Genomic DNA, 19,421 nt, shown 5'->3' on the forward strand with positions numbered 1-19,421 from the left:
CATGTTTTCGGTTTTTCTCATTTTTCAGCATGAGCGCATCGGACAACCACTTTTTGGGAATAGGATTAAAGTTGTATTTTACTACGCTGAATAAAATAAGTCATATCCTTTATATAGTGCTACAACAGTAAAGAATTGAACAGCGCTCTATCCCAGTCTACCTACCGTTGTTCCTTCCTCACGCTGGTACAGTCTCTCTCATGCGAGTTGGCCTACATCGGCTGGAATGCTGGTGTAGATAGTAATCGCTTACTAATTCTCAGATCCCTGTGCACAAAAGTTTTGCGGCAAGAAATCAAGATAGTTTTGGAAGTTTAACCGAAAGCCAGCCGTATATATAGTCTATTGCCTCTTGTCAGGTACAAAGACCAGGCCCCGATTTCTCGAAACAAATTAAGGTAAAAAAAAAACGGCTTTAAGTCATTTTGTTATCATATATTTTCGAGAAATTGGAGCCAGTCGTCCACACTATCATCTGCCACCTTTTTCAGATACAGAGGGCTGATGTAGTCTGCTAGCTATATTTGGTCAGGTACAAAGACCTGTTGTCCATGCTGTAGTCTGCTACATTTTGTCAGGTACGAAGACCAGGTGCTGCAGTCTGCTACATTTTGTCAGGTACAAAGGTCAGTTGTCCATGCTGTAGTCTGCTACATTTTGTCAGGTACAAAGACCAGTTGTCCATGATGCAGTCTGCTACATTTTGTATGGTTATGAAGGCCAGTTTTTCTACTGTCGTCTGCTACATTTTGTCAGGTACGAAGGTAAGTTGTCCATGCTGTAGTTTGCTACACTTTGTCAGGTACGAAGGTAAGTTGTCCATGCTGTAGTTTGCTACACTTTGTCAGGTACAAAGACCAGGTGTCCATGCTGTAGTCTGCTACATTTTGTCAGGTACAAAGATTTGTACTATTGTCCATATAGTCTGCTAAATTTAAAAAGACAACACGAAATGGTTATCTGTAAAAAGACTTGACATATATTTTGTTCATTCACATCACAGATAATCTATCACATAACAACCAGTACATATGTTCACCAGCATATTCACATCTTGTTGACATTTAGACCACAATCACACAGATAATCATACATCAATTATAAATCCAACAATTTTTGAAAGGAAGCAGCATATTAAAAAAAAATGAAGCTCTATTAGATTTAATTAGAATGAAATTTGATTAAAGAATTAAACATGTGTATTGTGTATTGCATTACATGTAGACATGAAGAAATAATTTATATGCAATGTTACAGATCGTCCATGAGCTTGTTCTCAACAAGTGTGGATGTCTAAAATACAATCGTGGGGATCAAAACAATCTTAGTTTACATAGAGAACACATACAGGCATGTACTGTACAATCACCTGACAAATCTGTGGTCCATTTTCTTGGGAAAATAAATGTATCTCTTCTTCACACATAAAAGAAGAGATTCTAAATAAATGATGTGAATATGAAACATAACAATAACAAATACAATGATTTGTACATAAAATGTACATCAATGGCAATAAAAATTCTCATCCAATGGAGCTGATGCTTTTTTCATAAAATTCTTCCCATGTTTTCAGTTTTGTTGAATTTGGCACAAATTAAAACATACCAAAACATCAAAAAAGTATGACTTTGAGGTTAAACCTCTTTCTTTAATCATGATTCAAGCAAAGATGCAATGTTTATGGTAAGCTGATCAACAAAGTACCATGAAATATCCCCAAACTATTAGTCTAAAAAATATGGAACATTTTCTGACTAGATGTACACAGAATGATTTTCATTTTACAAAAAATGTTATTTTTACTTCGGAATTTAAAAGCATGATCTTGTACAAATAATTTTTCTGTAAAAATACGTTCAGAACAGTTAAGACACAAAGAAGGCAGTTTATTTATAGTGAAAGTCTAGAAACATACTGACTCAAGGTAAAAAAATAACTGAATAATTCTAAAGTCAATTAAAAGAATTCATAGTAAACTTGCTGCCACCAAAGCGAGTGCCTTTGGTCTCCATCAAGTGTATGATGTGTTTATATCAAACAGGCCCCGGTCCAAATAGTCCAGGTGTATTAACATGTGCCACTAATGGTCCTTGGATGGGGGTCAGGTGTTGTCAGTCAGGGTAAAATTGTACAACAATTCACTTCACATATTTAGTTGGCAGACTTGTTATCTGAGAGAGTCCATACTCTAGTAAGGCCTCTCCTCATCAGACAGGGAAGTCACCAAACTAGCATGGTAGCTGTTCGATAATGCACCTGGTATGAGCCTGGATAATGATCGAGTCCAGTCCGACTCGACAGTTCATTTACGGGAACCTCCAAGGAAATCAGTACATAGTCCAGAATAACCGCACACTCAAGGCCTCCTATAACCGAAGTGTAGTATGCCGGAAACTAGACCACGGTGAATCCCCGAATGCTCCCCAAATCCAACTAAAACTGACACCAATTACAGAATTTGCAGAGTGCCGGTTTCCTGCCACGAAAACAATATCTAATCAGGAATTTGTTGTCATTTGATACCCACAGTGACTACATTTGTGTACATTTTGAAGGTCGGATTCGTCATTTGTCATGAGTCATCTGAGCCGAGTAGAACGTCAACACAAAATGATACATAAGTACACAAAAACATTTACGAGAGGCGGGCAGCAGCGGTCACAACCAGGGTTGGTCAACATCTGTCTGAAGCCAAATGTGCTGTGTCCACCGCAAACCCTGTTCCCACAAATGTTGATGTGGACTTATGTATAATAAAGCGTCACATTATACCCTCCACTGGAGTCTCAATGCCAAATCACTAAAGCGTTCTCCAAAGTGGACACAACTGCAGTCATGGGATGCCAAAGACAACAAATTCATGATTTGATAAAGTTTCCATTGCAGGAAAACACCACTTGCAAATTAGGTAATTGGTTTCAGATTTCAGCAGACATGGATCATTGCTTCGGATCGCGTCCACCAGGCCTTGGTGACAAGCACACACTATATCAGCCACAGTCAACAATGAGATGTACAACCACCTAGGTACGTACAAACAACATCCTTAAAGCGCAAATTCCCTGGGAGCCATCTTGTCCACAACCACCTCCTTCTCTCCCTGGCCCCAATGAAAATGCCAATAATGGTAGAAGTGAATGAGGTACGCCTCTACACCTTCCAGCCAAACGCCTTTCCCGCCTCTGTCCTCTGGACATTTTCCTCAAACCATAATATCAAAGTTAAAACAATTTTGTCAATAAATTTTATAATCCCTGGAGTTCCATACCAAAACAAATTAAATCTTATTGAAATGTTAGGGGTCTGCTTTTGAGTGATTAAAAACAATTTAACCAAAATGTTCATGCCTTAGAGAAAAGAATCTTGGGCACAAAAACTAAATCTACATAGCACTTTTTGTGGCTCTAAATCTTATACATTAACAAATTTAGAATATGACATGAACAACAATTGATTAAGCCAAAAGATATAAATCTATACATAATAAACACAATCATCACGTAATGATTCCAAAGCCCTCGTTTGAATGACTTCTATAGCCTCTATGTGTAGATACCCAATACCTTCTCTGTGACCTTAAACTATCTTGTGTGCATATACAATATGTATAATATTATTAATTATATAAACATAATATTTTCAATAGTATTGTAATAATATAATCTCCATACTAGAATTTTTGAATGTTTTTGTAAATAATGAAAAAATGATGCAGAAATTGAGAACCCCCCCTCCCCTTTCTTCTCCCTTCATCACAGCTTGTTATGCTAGTGCTGGAAATATTTGAAGGCTGCTGTAACTCCCACAGCAACCAAGGCCATGCCAACGCCTCCAAGAGCCCACTTCCAGGATGGAGCAAAAATCTGAAAATATATAAATCAGACTCATTGTAGGGCAGTTTCATAAATATTTCTTTTTCTAATTGAACACTACACATGATTTTAAAATTTAAGACAATTCATTAAATATCAGTTGACTAAATAGACTAAGGAGAATTAATCTGAGGACAATTAATTTGTATTCCAGGTTTATCAGGAATGAACTTTCCTATTAGTGTAAATAAAATGTGTTTACATGTATTACACTTACAGGAGTGGATTTCTTTTCTTCTACTTTAGGAGTCTCAGCTTTTTCCAGTCCAAACATTTTCTTGTACATCTTCTTCTCTTTCTCTGTTTCCTTGGTGGAGTTCTTGATGTACTTCTGCATCAGTGTCTGGTTCTGGGATTGGAATAGCTGAAGACAAACAAAATCCACTTCCTTAAATGTTTAATTATTCCAAACATTACCGGTATATATTCTTAAACTGAAACGTTATTTTTCAGCTAAATTTCTAATACAAGATTATCTCCCTTAGTATTAATTAATAATAGATTATCTCCCCCTAGTTACAAAATTAAAATCAGACGTCTTGGACATACTGAAGAAACAAAACTAATACAGCAAAAATAATAACGTTCCTACACAAAAGATATTTCATGTTATACAGTATGTGGCTCTTAAAAGTACTCAAAGAGGCATTCACAAGCCACTGTTTAAAAAAAGTAACTGTTATATAAATCAAACATACCTTATCATCTGCGTTCAGTTTTTCGCACCGTTTCAAAATTTCAATGGCCTTCTTATAATTCCCTGATTCACCGTGAGCCTGGAATAAAACAATTTATGTAAAGGTTTTGTTTTAGTTATCTCCTATAAACAGCGAGAGTTATTTAATGGAAGGCAGGCAATGCTGGTAGACAAGGAGCTATAGAGCAAAGCTGGAGTACACAAAGAAAAACCACCAGCCTAGTCAGTACCTGACAACTGCTTCAGTTGGGTTTCAAACTTTAATTTAGTAAAACAAATGACTGCTGGTGATACTATGTTGGCAGACCATAAACGTTAGGACAAAAATGCTTCAGGGGCATAATAAAAGTGTGATAAAATAACTAAACAAAGAGAAAACATTAACAACTTAACATTGTTGTCCTGAACTCCAATACCTTTTAGATCCTTAGCTATGTAACCAGGTTTTAGGTCTAAATATAAGTACATGCTAAATATCAAACAAACAGTTGGAATCACTTTTTTCATCTTTGATGTATCTTAAAATAAAGATGTTTGTTATAGTTGGAAAAGTCTAAGTGCATCTCTAAATTAAATGTCACTTTAGCAAACACAAATGTCCTGACTACACCCATTGTAATTTTTGAAACCATATTAAAAACAAGATGTTTGTTTGTTTGATTAATTAACGTCCTATTAACAGCTATGGTCATGTAAGGACGGCCTCCCATGTATGCAGTGTGTTGCGTGTATGTTGTGCGAGGTGCGTGTTTTGGGAGACTGCGGTATATTAATGTTGTGTCTTCTTGTATAGTGGAACTATTGCCCTTTTTATAGTGCTATATCAATGAAGCATGCCGCCGAAGACACCAAGCAACACACCCCACCCGGTCACATTATACTGACAACGGGCGAACCAGTCGTCCCACTCCCCGTTTGCTGAGCGTTAAGCAGGAGCAGAAACTACCACTTTTATAGACTTTGGTGCGTCTCGGCCAGGGGACAGAACCCAGTGCCTTCCTCACAGGGGCGAACGCTCAACTCAAGGCCAGAAGTGAGGTGGTGCCAAGGAAGGCATTAGGAAAGATAAAGTCAGTTAGGAAGAAAAGAAAAGATAAGATCCTAAATTTAGTCGCCTTTTACAATCATGCAATAGGGGCAGCAGGTACAATTCTAACGCCCTACCTGCAGAAAGAATTGATTGCAAATATATAGATCTATTCAGGTCAATATCAAGAATTCCTCTCTGTAATATTGTTATGACATACCTTGCCAAGACGACTGAGAGCTTTCCAGTTGTCGGGTTGTACATTCAACACTTCATTGGCAGACTTGATGGCAGCTTCATGGTGGCCAAGCTGTGAAATAAAATTGATTAATGCTAAAAATGCTAATGCTAGACATTTCAGTTACAATGTACAGTCCATTGAACTCTAAATACTGTAACTCAACTTTCTTTCGAGGCTATTTAATTTCTTGATTTCCATTTCAAAACAAGTTTGTATCACGAAGATTAAATAATTTTAAAAATATAGATGATGTAGATATTTAAGTGAATAGTCGGGCAAAGGAAACCAGTCTTAATGCATTCTTTGGCCTTCCAAAAGTCCTTGTATACCATAATGATGGTCAATTTCTGCTTATGGTGACCATTGAAATTATGGGGAAGCCCCGTGTAAAGTTAGCACAGTTCTAAATATAAATTTGCCTTACTCTTTGAAAATGAGGCTGCGCGGATATGTCAACACGATATGTTAAGAGTGAACTGCACTGATAGCCCGTCGGGAAGATGTATTGGGATTCCTTTAATATATATCAATTTCTTCGCATACAGAGCGATTTTGATGGGAGATTTTATTTTTCTATTTCATAAGAAATTACACTGAATATATTAACTCCATTTTTACCGACTTTAGCCTTTGTTTGTCCGACTATTCGCTTTAAATTTACTTGGATCGCTAAATTTGCGAAAGAAAATTGCACACGAATGAAAGTAATTGGTAAACACGAATGAAAGTAATTGGTAAACAGTATGTGATGAAAGTAATTTATCTCAATTATTAATGTGTTTCATTCTGTATAACTGACTAGTATCTATATAGACAACAAATTGAATTGCAGGTATGTTATATTTAATAAAGGATATGTATTCAAATCACAACTTACCAGCATCTGGCACACACACATGTTGTTGTAGCATTTGATGCGGCAGTCGAGGAACTCTTGTAGCTTCTCTGGTGCTTCTGTGAAGGATCCAGACTGGGGGTCCAGGATGTACAGGGCTCTACAACAGATAGAATACAATGTAACAAAAGTCTATTCCTGGTGTTATGATAACAATTTAATTTGCACCTTTATCCTGCAGTAGTTAAACCTGATATTTAGGATTAGCTGTAGTTTGTCTATATTAAATCTCATTTACAACATATACATCAAAACTGAGCAAAAAAGCTTATAAAATTTACCATTTACCTTTGCTTAATATATTACTAGTACTTACTTTCTCTAATACATACACAAAAACGCAATGGTTTAGATGTATAACATACCGGCTGTAGACCTCAATAGCTGTTGAATAGTCTTTCCATGAGTACAGCTGGTTACCGCGGACTCGTTTCTTCTCCCTATTAAAATGTTAACAAATGACAATTTTATAAAACGCAGTAAAAATTCATTAAATACAAGTGTTTACATCAGGCTAAAATTTCATTCATGAAATCAGTAGTTTCTTTCTACAAAATGCTGTAAGTCTGAAAACATCATGTGACTGGCATGAAAAACAAGAATTCCAAATAGGTAGTGCATCTAATGCATGTACTTGTCAAATGATGTTTCAAATTGATACTTTGCACATTGTAATGCAATGTCCAAATAATGAATACACATAGTACTGTAATACATGTCAATTGTATGCAGCGATCAGTTTCTCATTATAAACTTTACAGAGATCAGCACAATAAACTTTGATCAGTGAGCATTTAAAATTTACACACCCTAAGCTGAGGCGCTGGTCGACTGAGAGTTTTTGTCTTTCCACAGCAGGGTAAAAACGGAGAAGTTCAACAGTCAAATCCAAGGCAGCATTGGCTGGGATATCAGGGCTCCTGGAAATCGAGCACAACATGAAAAGTACTGAAAACAGTATTTTCTTGTGAGTATGATGAGTTAGGCCAAAAGTTGATAAAGTAGTCAATTATAGCTTTATAACTTATTTTAAGGATAGAAAGACATTTAGCAAAGTACTAACTGACCATAAAATATCTTAGATCATGCTTTCTTTAAAATATTACTTTAAAGTCTGAAAGATTGATTCAAAAGTAAAAGATTCATGGTTTCACATATAAAACATAAAGCTGAAAATTTGTATTTGTATTTTTGGATTCCATGCTTTTTATCCAGATTGAAGGTCGTTAATGAAAATGATCATTATCATGTAAACAATATTGCCTTTTCTACCCAGACCATACCTTCCTCTTGATCCGTATGCATATTTAGCATCGGTGTGGAAGACACTGACCTCTCCAGTGTACATGAATTTGACCCCAACATCAAGGGCTGTAAGAAAAAGTTTTAAAGTTAAAAGTTTAGGACTAAATCTCAGAATGATAATGATTTAACTACATTTATTTTTTATTTTTAACATGTTATTTTTTCTTAACTAGTAAAATGTACAGCTTAGCACATTATAAAGTATCAGGCAGCAATCCATGACATACAAAACTTCCAGAGTTCTGATTTGGCTTTATAAAAGTTTCCAGTCACATAGATATCTTATTTATTGTGCTCAATAATCACTTACCAAGCATGACCTCGTGTTCTCCGAGGAAGAAGCTGAATTCCTCCATGCGATCAACCAGTGTGCCATCAGCCAGTTTGATATCAATGTTGATGGTGCATGTGTCGCCATCATTGGGACGGTCCTCAGACTTTCCTTTGCTGATCAACTGAGAATGAAACAAAGAGAACCTTATCAAAACTGACAATGATACTAGATTGGAAGCTTTATATATATAACTAAAATGCCTTCAAACTGATTCAAAGTAAGTAATACTAAGGTATGGAACATTTACATCAGTCCTGGTAAACCTTCTTCATGCACAATGATATTAAAAACAGATTAGTAATCTAATCATAAACATTTAACTGCTTACTTTCTTCACAAGGAGTCCATTTCCAAAGATATCAACATCTTTCTCCTTTTCTGCTTCTTCATTCTTTGCAGCTACATCCTTCTGTCCATCATGTGTGCTAGATGTGTTTGCTGATGCTTCCTCAGATCCTTGTGCTCCAGAAGGGCTAGCTGATGCCTCTGCAGGGCTCTGTGTAGCAGATGGGCTTGCTGATGCTTCCTCAGGGCCTTGTGTGTTTGAGACACTTGTTGTCTGTGCTGTTGCACCTGCTGCTGTAGCCTCTGTTACGGCAGTGAGGCCAGATGGTGCCTCTGCTCCACAGGTTGGTGCCGCCTGGGCACTTTCTGCTTCAGAAGTAATGTCTTTGTGAAGAGATACATCATCACTGTTTGATGCCTTCTGTGTTAACTCACTGTCTGTATCACATTTTGCACTATCATCAGATGTCTTGCATCTGGCTTCACCTTCACCAGAGGTAGTGTTCATATCAAATCCATTTGTAAGGGCTGTTGCCTGAAGCTCCACATTTTGGCCTTCTGCAGGTGTGGTCTCAGGGGTTCTGTGAACCTCCTGAGGAAATGAAACTGCTTCCGTTTCAGATTTAGACACTGGAAAAGAACAAACAATAATATACATTACAAAGTGTTGGATGTATTCTGTGTAGATCACATCCAATTTATGATTCTGACTTACATAATGAATCATCAGGCAGTCTCTGTTTGCAGAGATTCAAATTAAAATAATAGGTTTATCATCATTTTTGGGACTGTTATTTTTCTGACTAACAGAAAGGATTAAAATCCAGAGATATAGAATTTATAAAACAGGAAATTTTGATTTGTGATATGGATTGCAATTACAAATTAAATGTACATCCCGTGTATTTTATATTCTAGATACTTTTTGTTCTTGTATAAAACAAGTTTAAACAACAACAAAAAAATATGTATATAATGTAATGGATAATCCTTAGTTTGATACACAGATGCCATGGAATATTGTAAAAAATCAGTTAATCACACTCAACTTTGATAACAAGAGATCCCAGAGGGATCTTGGCGCCCACCAAAGAATGATCTATATCTGACAAAGGAAAGATGGATCTTTTCTCTACTTTTTAAACTTTTTCAAACATACTACATATAAAATTTGAGACAGATCGCTTCAGTACCTTTTGAGAAATAGCGGTAACAAACTTCAACTATCATAATCCAAGATGACTCCTTGGCGGCCATCTTGTTGATCAATCGGTCCCAAATCACAATATGCACAACAAGGGCCTTAGGGGAACCTACATATGAAATTTGAGAAAGATCCATTCAATACTTTCTGAGGGAATAGCGATAACAAACTTTTAATATAAAAATCCAAGATGGCTGCCTGGAAGCAATTTTGTTGACCGATCGGTCCCAAATCACAATATGCACAACTAGGGCCCTAGGGGAACCTACATATGAATTTTGAGACAGATCCCTTCAGTACTTTCTGAGAAATAGCGATAACAAACTTTGAATAACAAAATCCAAGATGGCTGCCTGGCGGCCATCTTGTTAACCGATCGGTCCCAAAATGCAATATGCACAACTAGGGCCCTAGGGGAACCTACATATGAAATTTGAGACAGATCCCTTCAGTACTATCTGAGAAATAGCCATAACAAACTTTAACTATCGAAATCCAAGATGGCGGCCTGGCGGCCATCTTGTTCACCGATTGGTCCAAAAATGCAATATGCACAACAAGGGCCCTAGGGGAACCTACAAATTAAATTTGAGAAAGATCCCTTCAGCACTTTTTGAGAAATGGGGATATCAAACCTTAACTATCAAAATCCAAGATGGCCGCCTGGCGGCCATCTTGTTTTTCCTATCAGCCTCAAAATCTGTATGGCACAAATAGGGACCAAGGGTAACCTCCATGTGAAGATTGAACAAAATTCCTTCAGTAGTTCTCAAGAAATATCAATAACAAACTTCAACTGCCAAAATCAAAGATGGCTGCCTGGCGGACGCAGGGCGATTTGAATAGCCCACCATCTGATGATGGTGGGCTAAAAACAAAACCCCCAGTTCAATTCATCGCTGCAATAAATCTGTTGAAACCATTTCATAACAACTAAAAAAAAAAATATTAACCACAAATACAGCAAATATTTTCTAATTAAAATTAGACTTGTAATTCTGCTGCACTACACAATGCTCTATGCTTATATACGTTCCAATATAAGATCTAACAACTCCTCGTTCGGGGTCACAACAGAATGACCCCTGGTCTAGAATCGGAACATCCCGGGACATGATGCTTAGCCGTTTATATTTCCAAATGAATCAACCACACTGAGATTTTGTAGGTGACACGCAATTGGGCTAAGTTAACCATAGGGGTTATGTTGAGGTGACCCTGAATGGGGAGTCGTTAGATCTTGTATTGGAGCGTAACATAGAACATCATAGTGGAGTGGAATTACAAGTCTAATTTGAATTAGATTGGGCATTTTTCTAGAAATCATTTGCTGCAGATATGCTACAACTACAGTATTCACAGGAGGCTTTTATTCATATAAGAATGCCTGTTAACCTTCTGAACAACTTATTGACATAAATAAAATGTTTCCCATCGTCATCCGAATTACTATACGTTAGTTGATTATCACCGCGCCAAACAAAACAACAAAATGAAACAACATATATAACATATAGAACCTTGCATTTGTTTGGAGTTGTAACCTTATTTTAGGCAATGACTATAAAATAAAAAGGTCAATTTTCTATGTTATTCTTCATTTCTAATTTTTGTTTAGAAAGGTAGTAGTGGGCCTTTAGAGCAGATCACTTTTCAATTTTTAAATAGTTAATAGAAAATTATAAAATTTAAGAATGACCAAGATGCATCATATGAGTTTTAAAACTGTCTGTGGCAGGACAAAATTATGTTACTATAAACTAACTTACTTTCACAATTACTTAATTTTGTGTTTTATGTCCAACATTTCAAAAATGATAAAATGTTATGTTGCAGTAAACTGCTCTATTGTACTTAATAAGTAATTAGTGTATGCTGTCATTTATATTCACATCGTGAAGATAAATCAAATGCGAAAATTAAGGTGGTTTATAAACTTTACAGAATTGAGTAACTTAGATCTCATTACTTCACTCACCCCTGAAGACATATTTGAATTCATCTTATTCAAAGGCTAATTTGAGTAAATATGGACAGCCATTTGAAGCAAGATACCAATTGTGATGGCCATGTTATGAGCAAAAAGGGATAATATTTTAACCAGTCTCTTGTATTGAAATTCACACATTGTATGAATGTGTAAATTAATTTAAACTTCTAACAAGATCTACATCATCATCAATAATTCCTCCTCCTCATCATCATCATATCCCCTTTTTATAATGTCATATATTAAAAAAACAATGGGGATACTGAAATTTGTAAAAATGTTGTAAATTTTGTAAACTCTGCATATAACTTGAGATTCCCTGTAACTTATCATTATCAAGTTTAACTTTTATCTAATGTCCATTACAACATATTATAATAAATTATTCTTTGAGAAGAACTATGTATAATGAATAAGTATTTTACTAATGAATTATATAAATCTTATTATAAAACTACATTCAATATGTTATTTTTGTATATATGAAACTATGTATAATCTCCTTTATTTGTTTTGTCGATGTAACATTGTATTTCATACGATGAATAAAGGTTTTTATATTTGTACTCCTGTCTCTTAAGTTGTTACATCTGCAATCAATTCCTTAGAGCATAATGACCGCAGAGGAAATTAATTTGAATAAAACACAAGTCAATACAATTTCTAAAAGGCTAGTGTTTGTACATGTCTACATACTGTCAAGTGTCTGTGCATGTCTTTTCAAACTTGTGCAAACTTGACACCTACAAATGTAGGTGTTAACCTTTACCTTATAAACAACAATAGTTATCATTGATGATGACTTCACACCTATCAATCAGACCACAATAGTTTCAGTCTAACTGCCAAAAACTGAGGCTGCAGCTGGTCATAGTACTAGTAGGTAAATATAACATGGAATATTTCTATCATCAGCAAACAGACACCTTTTTACTTCAAAAATAAACAAAGTCTCAGTGTATAAAAATATCTATTTCAGTTTTGTTGGTTAAAGGCCCACTACCTTTCCGGAGCAAAATTTAAAGGTTTCTTAAAAACATTAATAACAAAAGAAAATATATATCGATGGCTAAGATAAGGTTACAACACCAAACATATGCAAGATTTCCTGTCTAATGTACGATAACAGTGGAGATTCATTTCGCTGTTTTGCCGTCTGGCGCAATGATAGTCAACTACCGTGCGGCATTTAGGACGACGACGGGAAACATAAAACGACCCGCGTTATGAAAATTAATATCTTATTTATTCTAATTAAACAGTTCTGAAGGTGATGACAAATGTGCTAGTAAATGCATAGTTAATAACTTCTGCAACTCTACAAAATTATTGATCTCGTTTTACATTCCTATTTTAAAAATTAAAAGACTTTTCGGAAAGGTAGTGGCCCTTTAAAATCTATCTAAAATGCAATTGTAAATTACAAAGTTCACTTTTAACAACATATCTGAGATATATTTTGGACATTTTCCAATACTTGATAATAACCTACTTACACTGTAGCGCTTCTCAAAATGTAACTTCTAAATATTTGACAGAATTCTTGTATTTTTTTAGCATGACATTTTATATGTAATATATTATATTGCATGCTTGTCTTCTATTCTATTAATTGATAAACTTGCAACCTTGTCAAACTTTTTGTTATTTTAATTTACATATGGAAACTCCAGATAATTTGCTGTGTTCCATTTTTAAGCACTTACACTAATGTCGTGTAAATGGAAAGTGAAAGCTGAATTTATCCATAAGTGGTATTTTTAAAAAAACAATTACAATAAGACAACTCCAAAGATTACATAAATCCTTAGGCCTAGTTTGGAACTTTGAGCTAAGTCGCATTACATAATCAGAGTAATTTACAGTACTTCTATGAATTAAAATTGAATTTATTATGATGCAACATCTCTTCTGTGGAAAAAATACAAACTTTTATCGAGAACAAAACATACAAGTATAAAATAGCATGTACATGAATATAAACAAGAGAGCGAAGAAGGTGGAAACCTATGCCGGTTGCTGCTGAAGCAAGGCTCATCTTCCCATGGCATTGATCAATGACATTGACTGTAAGAATTATATAAACTGCAAAACATACCATCTATACAAAGCTGAAAATTAAAGAAAATTATTAGTTAAAGCTATTTCAAGATGATGATCATACTTTTTCCACAAAAATCGCCGGTCTTCCAGAAAATTCTGCCTATGTCTTCTGTCTCCCAGCAATCGATCTCCTTGGAACATGAGTGTCGTAAAGTGGAGAATAATCATCCCTATTTACGACATAGTTACGGAAACATAATCATGAAAATAAAATCCAATATTCTTTATGTTGCATTAAATCATAATATCTATGCAAATATGACCTCTAAATATCAAAATACTTTATTTTTTTAACATATTTTCGAAATCTTCGAAAATTATTTGTGTCGTAAATATAATGTACTACTTTACGTTAACTCAACTTCCGGTTGGTCTTCGAAGAAAAAAGCAGACGACTGTTGGTAGAAATCTCCTGGTAATTCCACTATTTGTGCACGATCTCGATCATATTGCACAAATTTATTTGGTTATGTCTATTGTACAGTCATTGTTCAGTTACGATATGTTGACCTTTACAGAAATAATGTATTTCAGGGAGTAAAAAGACTTTATCATTTTCGTTGACCACCTGCTTTTCCATTACTGTACACCTCGTCGTGTTAACCTCTTACATTATATTGGAGTAATATGTCACCACCAATTCAACCACAGGAGCACACCTCTAGTTTATGTTGGTGACATGTTACAATATCTAACTGACTCTCTCTAGAGCAGCATAGGAAAGATATGTGACTAACTATGCTAATTAGAATAACTTTCATTTTTTTTTACATTTATAACAAAGTCCTCATCAGAAAAGACCCCGCGCCATCCCTCCAACATGCAACACAAAACACACATACAGTGTTCCAGTATACATATCAGACTCTTTGATGTAGAATACCTCCTCAAAAGCCACATAAGTTATCTTTTTTATCTTCTAAAATTCTATTGATTTTCTGACCTCCAGCTTCTAATTCACCATCTGGCATCTGCTCTCTCTCTATTTGATTTGTTTTTCACTTGACATGAACATCAGCTTGATGAAGGTGGTCACTAAGATGTATATTCATGTAGAACCCAAGTCAAACAGCTGTGACATAGTATCAGGTCATTTTCATTCTTGGCACTTTTAAAATTACCACCTACAAATGTACATGTAGCTATACATTATAACATAAATTAAATTGGCTACTGCTGTAGCGGAAAAGATATCACCTTCAAGATTCAAGAAATTTTATTTTACGTCACATATCAGAAACAAATACAACATTGGCACTGTAGTGCTATTCTTCCGACAAACATAAGTATATATATAAATATACATATTGTAATTTAACTATGAAATGGCTGGAAAAATATCACAGACATAATTATACACTGATAGACTTTACAATGAAAATGACACGGAAAGTATTATAACATTTGAAGTAAGCATTGTCACATGGAGTTAAAAAGTAAGTTAATATTGAAAATTAGTATATCACACTGGTGTTACTATAGAGTATTTAGACAGTGCAAGAGTGTAATATACATATATGCCAATATTGCAAAAAGTAAAAATTGACAGAATAAACACTAACAGTTAAAATTAATGTGTTGAAAATTTCAAAAAACCATGTTTCAATCATACAATGGATAGTGACTATGACTGGAAGGAAAGATGTCAAAGGGGGACAACTCAACTGGCAGGGTTAGAACAAATGGTACAAGAATTGATTTGGCCATTCTTCTGACTGACTTTAAAAGATAATATCTTTTCCACTACCATAGTAGATTCTAGTAAATGCATGAACAATATCACCTTCTGACTGATTTTAAAGGCCCACTACCTTTCTGAAACGGCTTTTAATTTTTGAAATGGGAATGTAAAACGAGATCAATAATTTTGTAGAGTCGCAAAAGTTATTAACTTACTGTTAATACTACACGTATCATCACCTTCTGAACAATTTGATTGAAATTCATAAAACGTTAATTTTCATAACACGGGTCGTCTTATGTTTCCCGCTGTCGTCCTAAATGCCGCGCGGTAGTTGACTACCACTGCGCCAGACGGCAAAATGACTCTCAGCTGTTGTCATATATTATGCAGGAAATCTTGCATATGTTTGGTGTTGTAACCTCATCTTAGGCCATCGATATGTATTTTCTGATGTTATTAATTGTTTTAATAAACCTTTATATTTTGCTCCGGAAAGGTAGTGGGCCTTTAAAAGGTGATATCTTTTCCACTAGCATAGTAGCAATTTGTTGTTAGTCCATTTAAATCTTTACAAATGTGTTTTAATTATCGTTGATTTAATTTTACATTATTCACTTTGAGGCAATGGGACCTCCATCATTTTATTTTAGAAATCCATATCATCAGTTTTGCATTAGAAAATTATCTGAATAATATGTATGAAAATTTGCTTTAAAAAAAACCCTTTCAGATTTATTTGTTTTCTTTTTTACTTTTACAGAGTGAAAATGGAGTTTGAGGCTTGGTCCCCTATAGCTGTTACATACAGTCCTCTGAGAGCAGGCAGCATTGATACCACAGATAAGGACCCTCATGATCGAGGCATTGTTCGGGCAATGAATGCCAAATATCGACCAAACAAAGATGTTGTAGGCAATCCAGAAAATACTGTATTTATTGCTAGACTTAATCCAAAGACTACAGAGGACATCATTGAATCAAAATTTTCAAAGTATGGAGATATTGAAAGGCTCAGATTAGTGAGAGACTTGGTGACTGGCTATTCCCGGTGTTATGCTTTTGTAGAATATCAGAATGAAAAGTCTGCGTACAGGGCTTCAAAGGAGGCAGATAAGACTGAACTTGATGGTTGTGAAATATTTGTAGATTTTGAGTGTGAGCGGAAACTAAAAGGATGGATACCAAGACGTCTTGGTGGTGGGTTAGGAGGTAAAAAAGAATCGGGTCAGCTGAGGTTTGGTGGCAAGGATAGGCCTTTCAGAAGGCCCCTGGATATGGACAATCGATTAAGGGCCGAACATCGTGAGAGAGACAGAACACGATATCAGGAAGACTCTCGCTCAAGATCTGAATACAGAAATGAAAGGAGAGGACATGATAGATTTGAGAAGGAATATTCAGACAGGTCTTCAGGTGGAAAATATCAGCAGGGTAGAGAGAGACAAAGTGACAAAGAATACAGTAATTCCTCTGGCAGATCGCGGGAGGATAAAGAAAGAACAGGTGACAAAGAATATAGTGATTCCTCTGGCAGATCGCGGGACGGTAGAGAAAGAATGAGTGACAAAGAATACAGTAATTCCTCTGGCAGATCGCGGGAGGGTAGAGAAAGAACAGGTGACAAAGAATATAGTGATTCTTCTAGCAGATCAAGAGAGGGTAGAGAAAGATTTGGACGGTCCAGGGAGGACAGAGGCTATTCTAGGGACAGGTCTCGGGACAGGTCTCGGGACAGGTCTCCTTCATCTAGAGATAGGTTTAGAGACCAGAAAGATCACTACCGGTCAAAACACAGGAGGAGTAGGAGCAGAGACTGATGACGTTCAGGAACAAGTTATAATGATGATCAATAGAAACCAATGAATAATGTTATCACCAATGCTCTGTTGGGTATATTGTCTATCAAAAATATATTTCCAAATTATCTACATAAACAAGTCTGATAACAACTACCCACTGTGTCTGTTATTATTTTTGAACTTATTCAAATACTCAAGTAGAGTAAATTGATATAATCTGCTATCTTAAAAAGATATTACAGGAAGTTCTTCAGTTTGTTCTGGTACCTACCATTATAGTCCAGTCATGATCAAAATACCCAAAATATAGGCCTTCATAATTATGACCTTGGTTTGGAGTCAAAATATACGATAAATAATTTTGGATACATTTGATTAGGAATGTCGAAGAACAATGTTTCATATCCTAACCACAAATTCCTAACATTTTACTTGTGAAGCATACAGATTCACCAAAATATATTTGTATTTGTTTCTACATTGTATTTTATAATAAAACAATTAGACCTATGGATCTTAGTGGTCCTCTAACTATTAGAATACCATGTAATACAACATAGTGGAATTCTACATTAGTGAAAAATAAATAGGTATAAAAGACCAAATGTTCCGAAAATGCTCACCTTTCCTTTGAATCAAAGTTAAAGACACTAAGTCTTCAATAGAAGACAGTGGCTAGTTTTTGATACTGTATCAATAAAACTTTTTAGCATTAGTCATTCATCTCAGCAAGTTCCAGACTCAATATCTGCATTATCAGGTCTTTAGGCAACATAAATATTGAGAAATTAAAATGAGATTAGCATGTTGTTTGACACCTGTGACTTTGATGAACTGTCAAAGTCATTCATTTGAACAAAAATTGGTAACACTTCGTCCTATCATGTAACAAAAACAATGTCCACTTTGTGTAGGCCTCTTAGTTATTGAAAAGGTCGAAGCTGTTTAAGATTTTTATTCTGTTTGACTCTCCTGTAACTTGGAGTGATGGTCAAGGTCATTTGTTTGAAACATACTACAAGTATGGCGTTAAGATTTATCTGTGTCTTTGGGATGTCAGTCATTTGTTTGAAACATACTACAAGCTTGATATAGGGTCTCTAGGTCTCTTGGTTATTGACAAGATGTTGGTTAAATATGAATATTTTAGCCTAGCTATTTGACCCCTGTGACCTTGAAGGAAGGACAAGGTAATTCATTTCAACAAATTTGATAAAGTCCTTCATTCCAGCATGCTACAGATTGAAATGGGGTAATTAGCAGAATTTGAATCATGCTGTAAATATTAAATTCCAACATTGCTATCTAAATAAAACTACAAAATAGCTACAATGTTAGACAACAATGTCGGGTCATGCAAACCTACTAATAAACAAAATATGTTGTACCATACTAAATGCAACATCATTTGTGCTGCTTGGTACAAGTTCTATGATGGAATTGATTGCTGTAAATCAACTCATTTTAGTGCATCTGGTTTGAAGGACCTAGGTGAGCTTATGCGATACTGTGGCATCTGTCGTCCTTCGTCTGTCTGTCCGTCCGTCCATCAACAATTGAATTCTCCATAACTGCTGGTCAGCAATTAAATATAGTAGAATCAATCCTTTCAATGGGAGTTCAGACTTTTCATTTAAGATTAAGCAAAAAATGAAAAAAAAACAATGACAGTTTTTTCATTATATCTTGTTCAATGTCTATATCTCTAATTTAATTTTTTAGACTTACATTGTAGAAAACAAACTTTTAGAATAGGTACACTGAAGCGAGTATAAAGTAGAGTAACATGACATTGTTACATTATTTATTTATTTATTTTTTATTTATTACATTAATTTTGAATGGATTTTTGTGTGTATATATGATATGAAAATTTTACACACACAAAAAATAATAATAATAATAAAAATCGCCGTTGGTAGGATTCGAATCCATTTTTACTTATTGCAAAATTTCTGTTGGAACTCTTCTGTGTTGAGAGA

The 19,421-nt window shown here is 35.2% G+C and overlaps 2 protein-coding genes across 2 annotated transcripts; one reads left to right on the forward strand and one right to left on the reverse strand.

Annotated features, from left to right (window-relative positions):
* Positions 1 to 956: 956 nt before the first annotated feature.
* Positions 957 to 14,151, reverse strand: LOC138332917 (peptidyl-prolyl cis-trans isomerase FKBP8-like). Its single transcript, XM_069280946.1, has 11 exons — positions 14,018 to 14,151; positions 8,703 to 9,289; positions 8,351 to 8,495; positions 8,019 to 8,106; positions 7,545 to 7,655; positions 7,101 to 7,175; positions 6,718 to 6,835; positions 5,820 to 5,909; positions 4,574 to 4,651; positions 4,093 to 4,239; positions 957 to 3,866 (listed from the first exon to the last, which is right to left on the reverse strand). Coding segments are annotated over exons 1-11 (1,536 nt in total). The 5' UTR covers positions 14,019 to 14,151; the 3' UTR covers positions 957 to 3,770.
* A 160-nt stretch (positions 14,152 to 14,311) lies between these two features.
* On the forward strand, positions 14,312 to 17,608 carry LOC138332919 (U11/U12 small nuclear ribonucleoprotein 35 kDa protein-like). The gene is made up of 2 exons (XM_069280947.1): positions 14,312 to 14,371; positions 16,401 to 17,608. The coding sequence occupies exon 2, from the start codon at positions 16,408 to 16,410 to the stop codon at positions 17,455 to 17,457; it is 1,050 nt and encodes a 349-aa protein (XP_069137048.1). The 5' UTR covers positions 14,312 to 14,371; positions 16,401 to 16,407; the 3' UTR covers positions 17,458 to 17,608.
* The last annotated feature ends 1,813 nt before the right edge of the window (positions 17,609 to 19,421 follow it).

This window comes from Argopecten irradians, chromosome 10, assembly GCF_041381155.1.
Source record: "Argopecten irradians isolate NY chromosome 10, Ai_NY, whole genome shotgun sequence".
NCBI classification, from domain to species: domain Eukaryota; kingdom Metazoa; phylum Mollusca; class Bivalvia; order Pectinida; family Pectinidae; genus Argopecten; species Argopecten irradians.

Bases quoted from the DNA above. Each gene is read 5' to 3' on its own strand.
- LOC138332917 (XM_069280946.1), bottom strand. The intron at 8,107-8,350 runs GTAAGTGATTAT...TTTTTCTTACAG, and splicing joins AGAACACGAGGTCATGCTTG to CCCTTGATGTTGGGGTCAAA. The intron at 4,652-5,819 runs GTATGTCATAAC...GTTTTATTCCAG, and splicing joins CTCTCAGTCGTCTTGGCAAG to GCTCACGGTGAATCAGGGAA.
- LOC138332919 (XM_069280947.1), top strand. From the start codon at position 16,408: ATGGAGTTTGAGGCTTGGTCCCCTATAGCTGTTACATACAGTCCTCTG.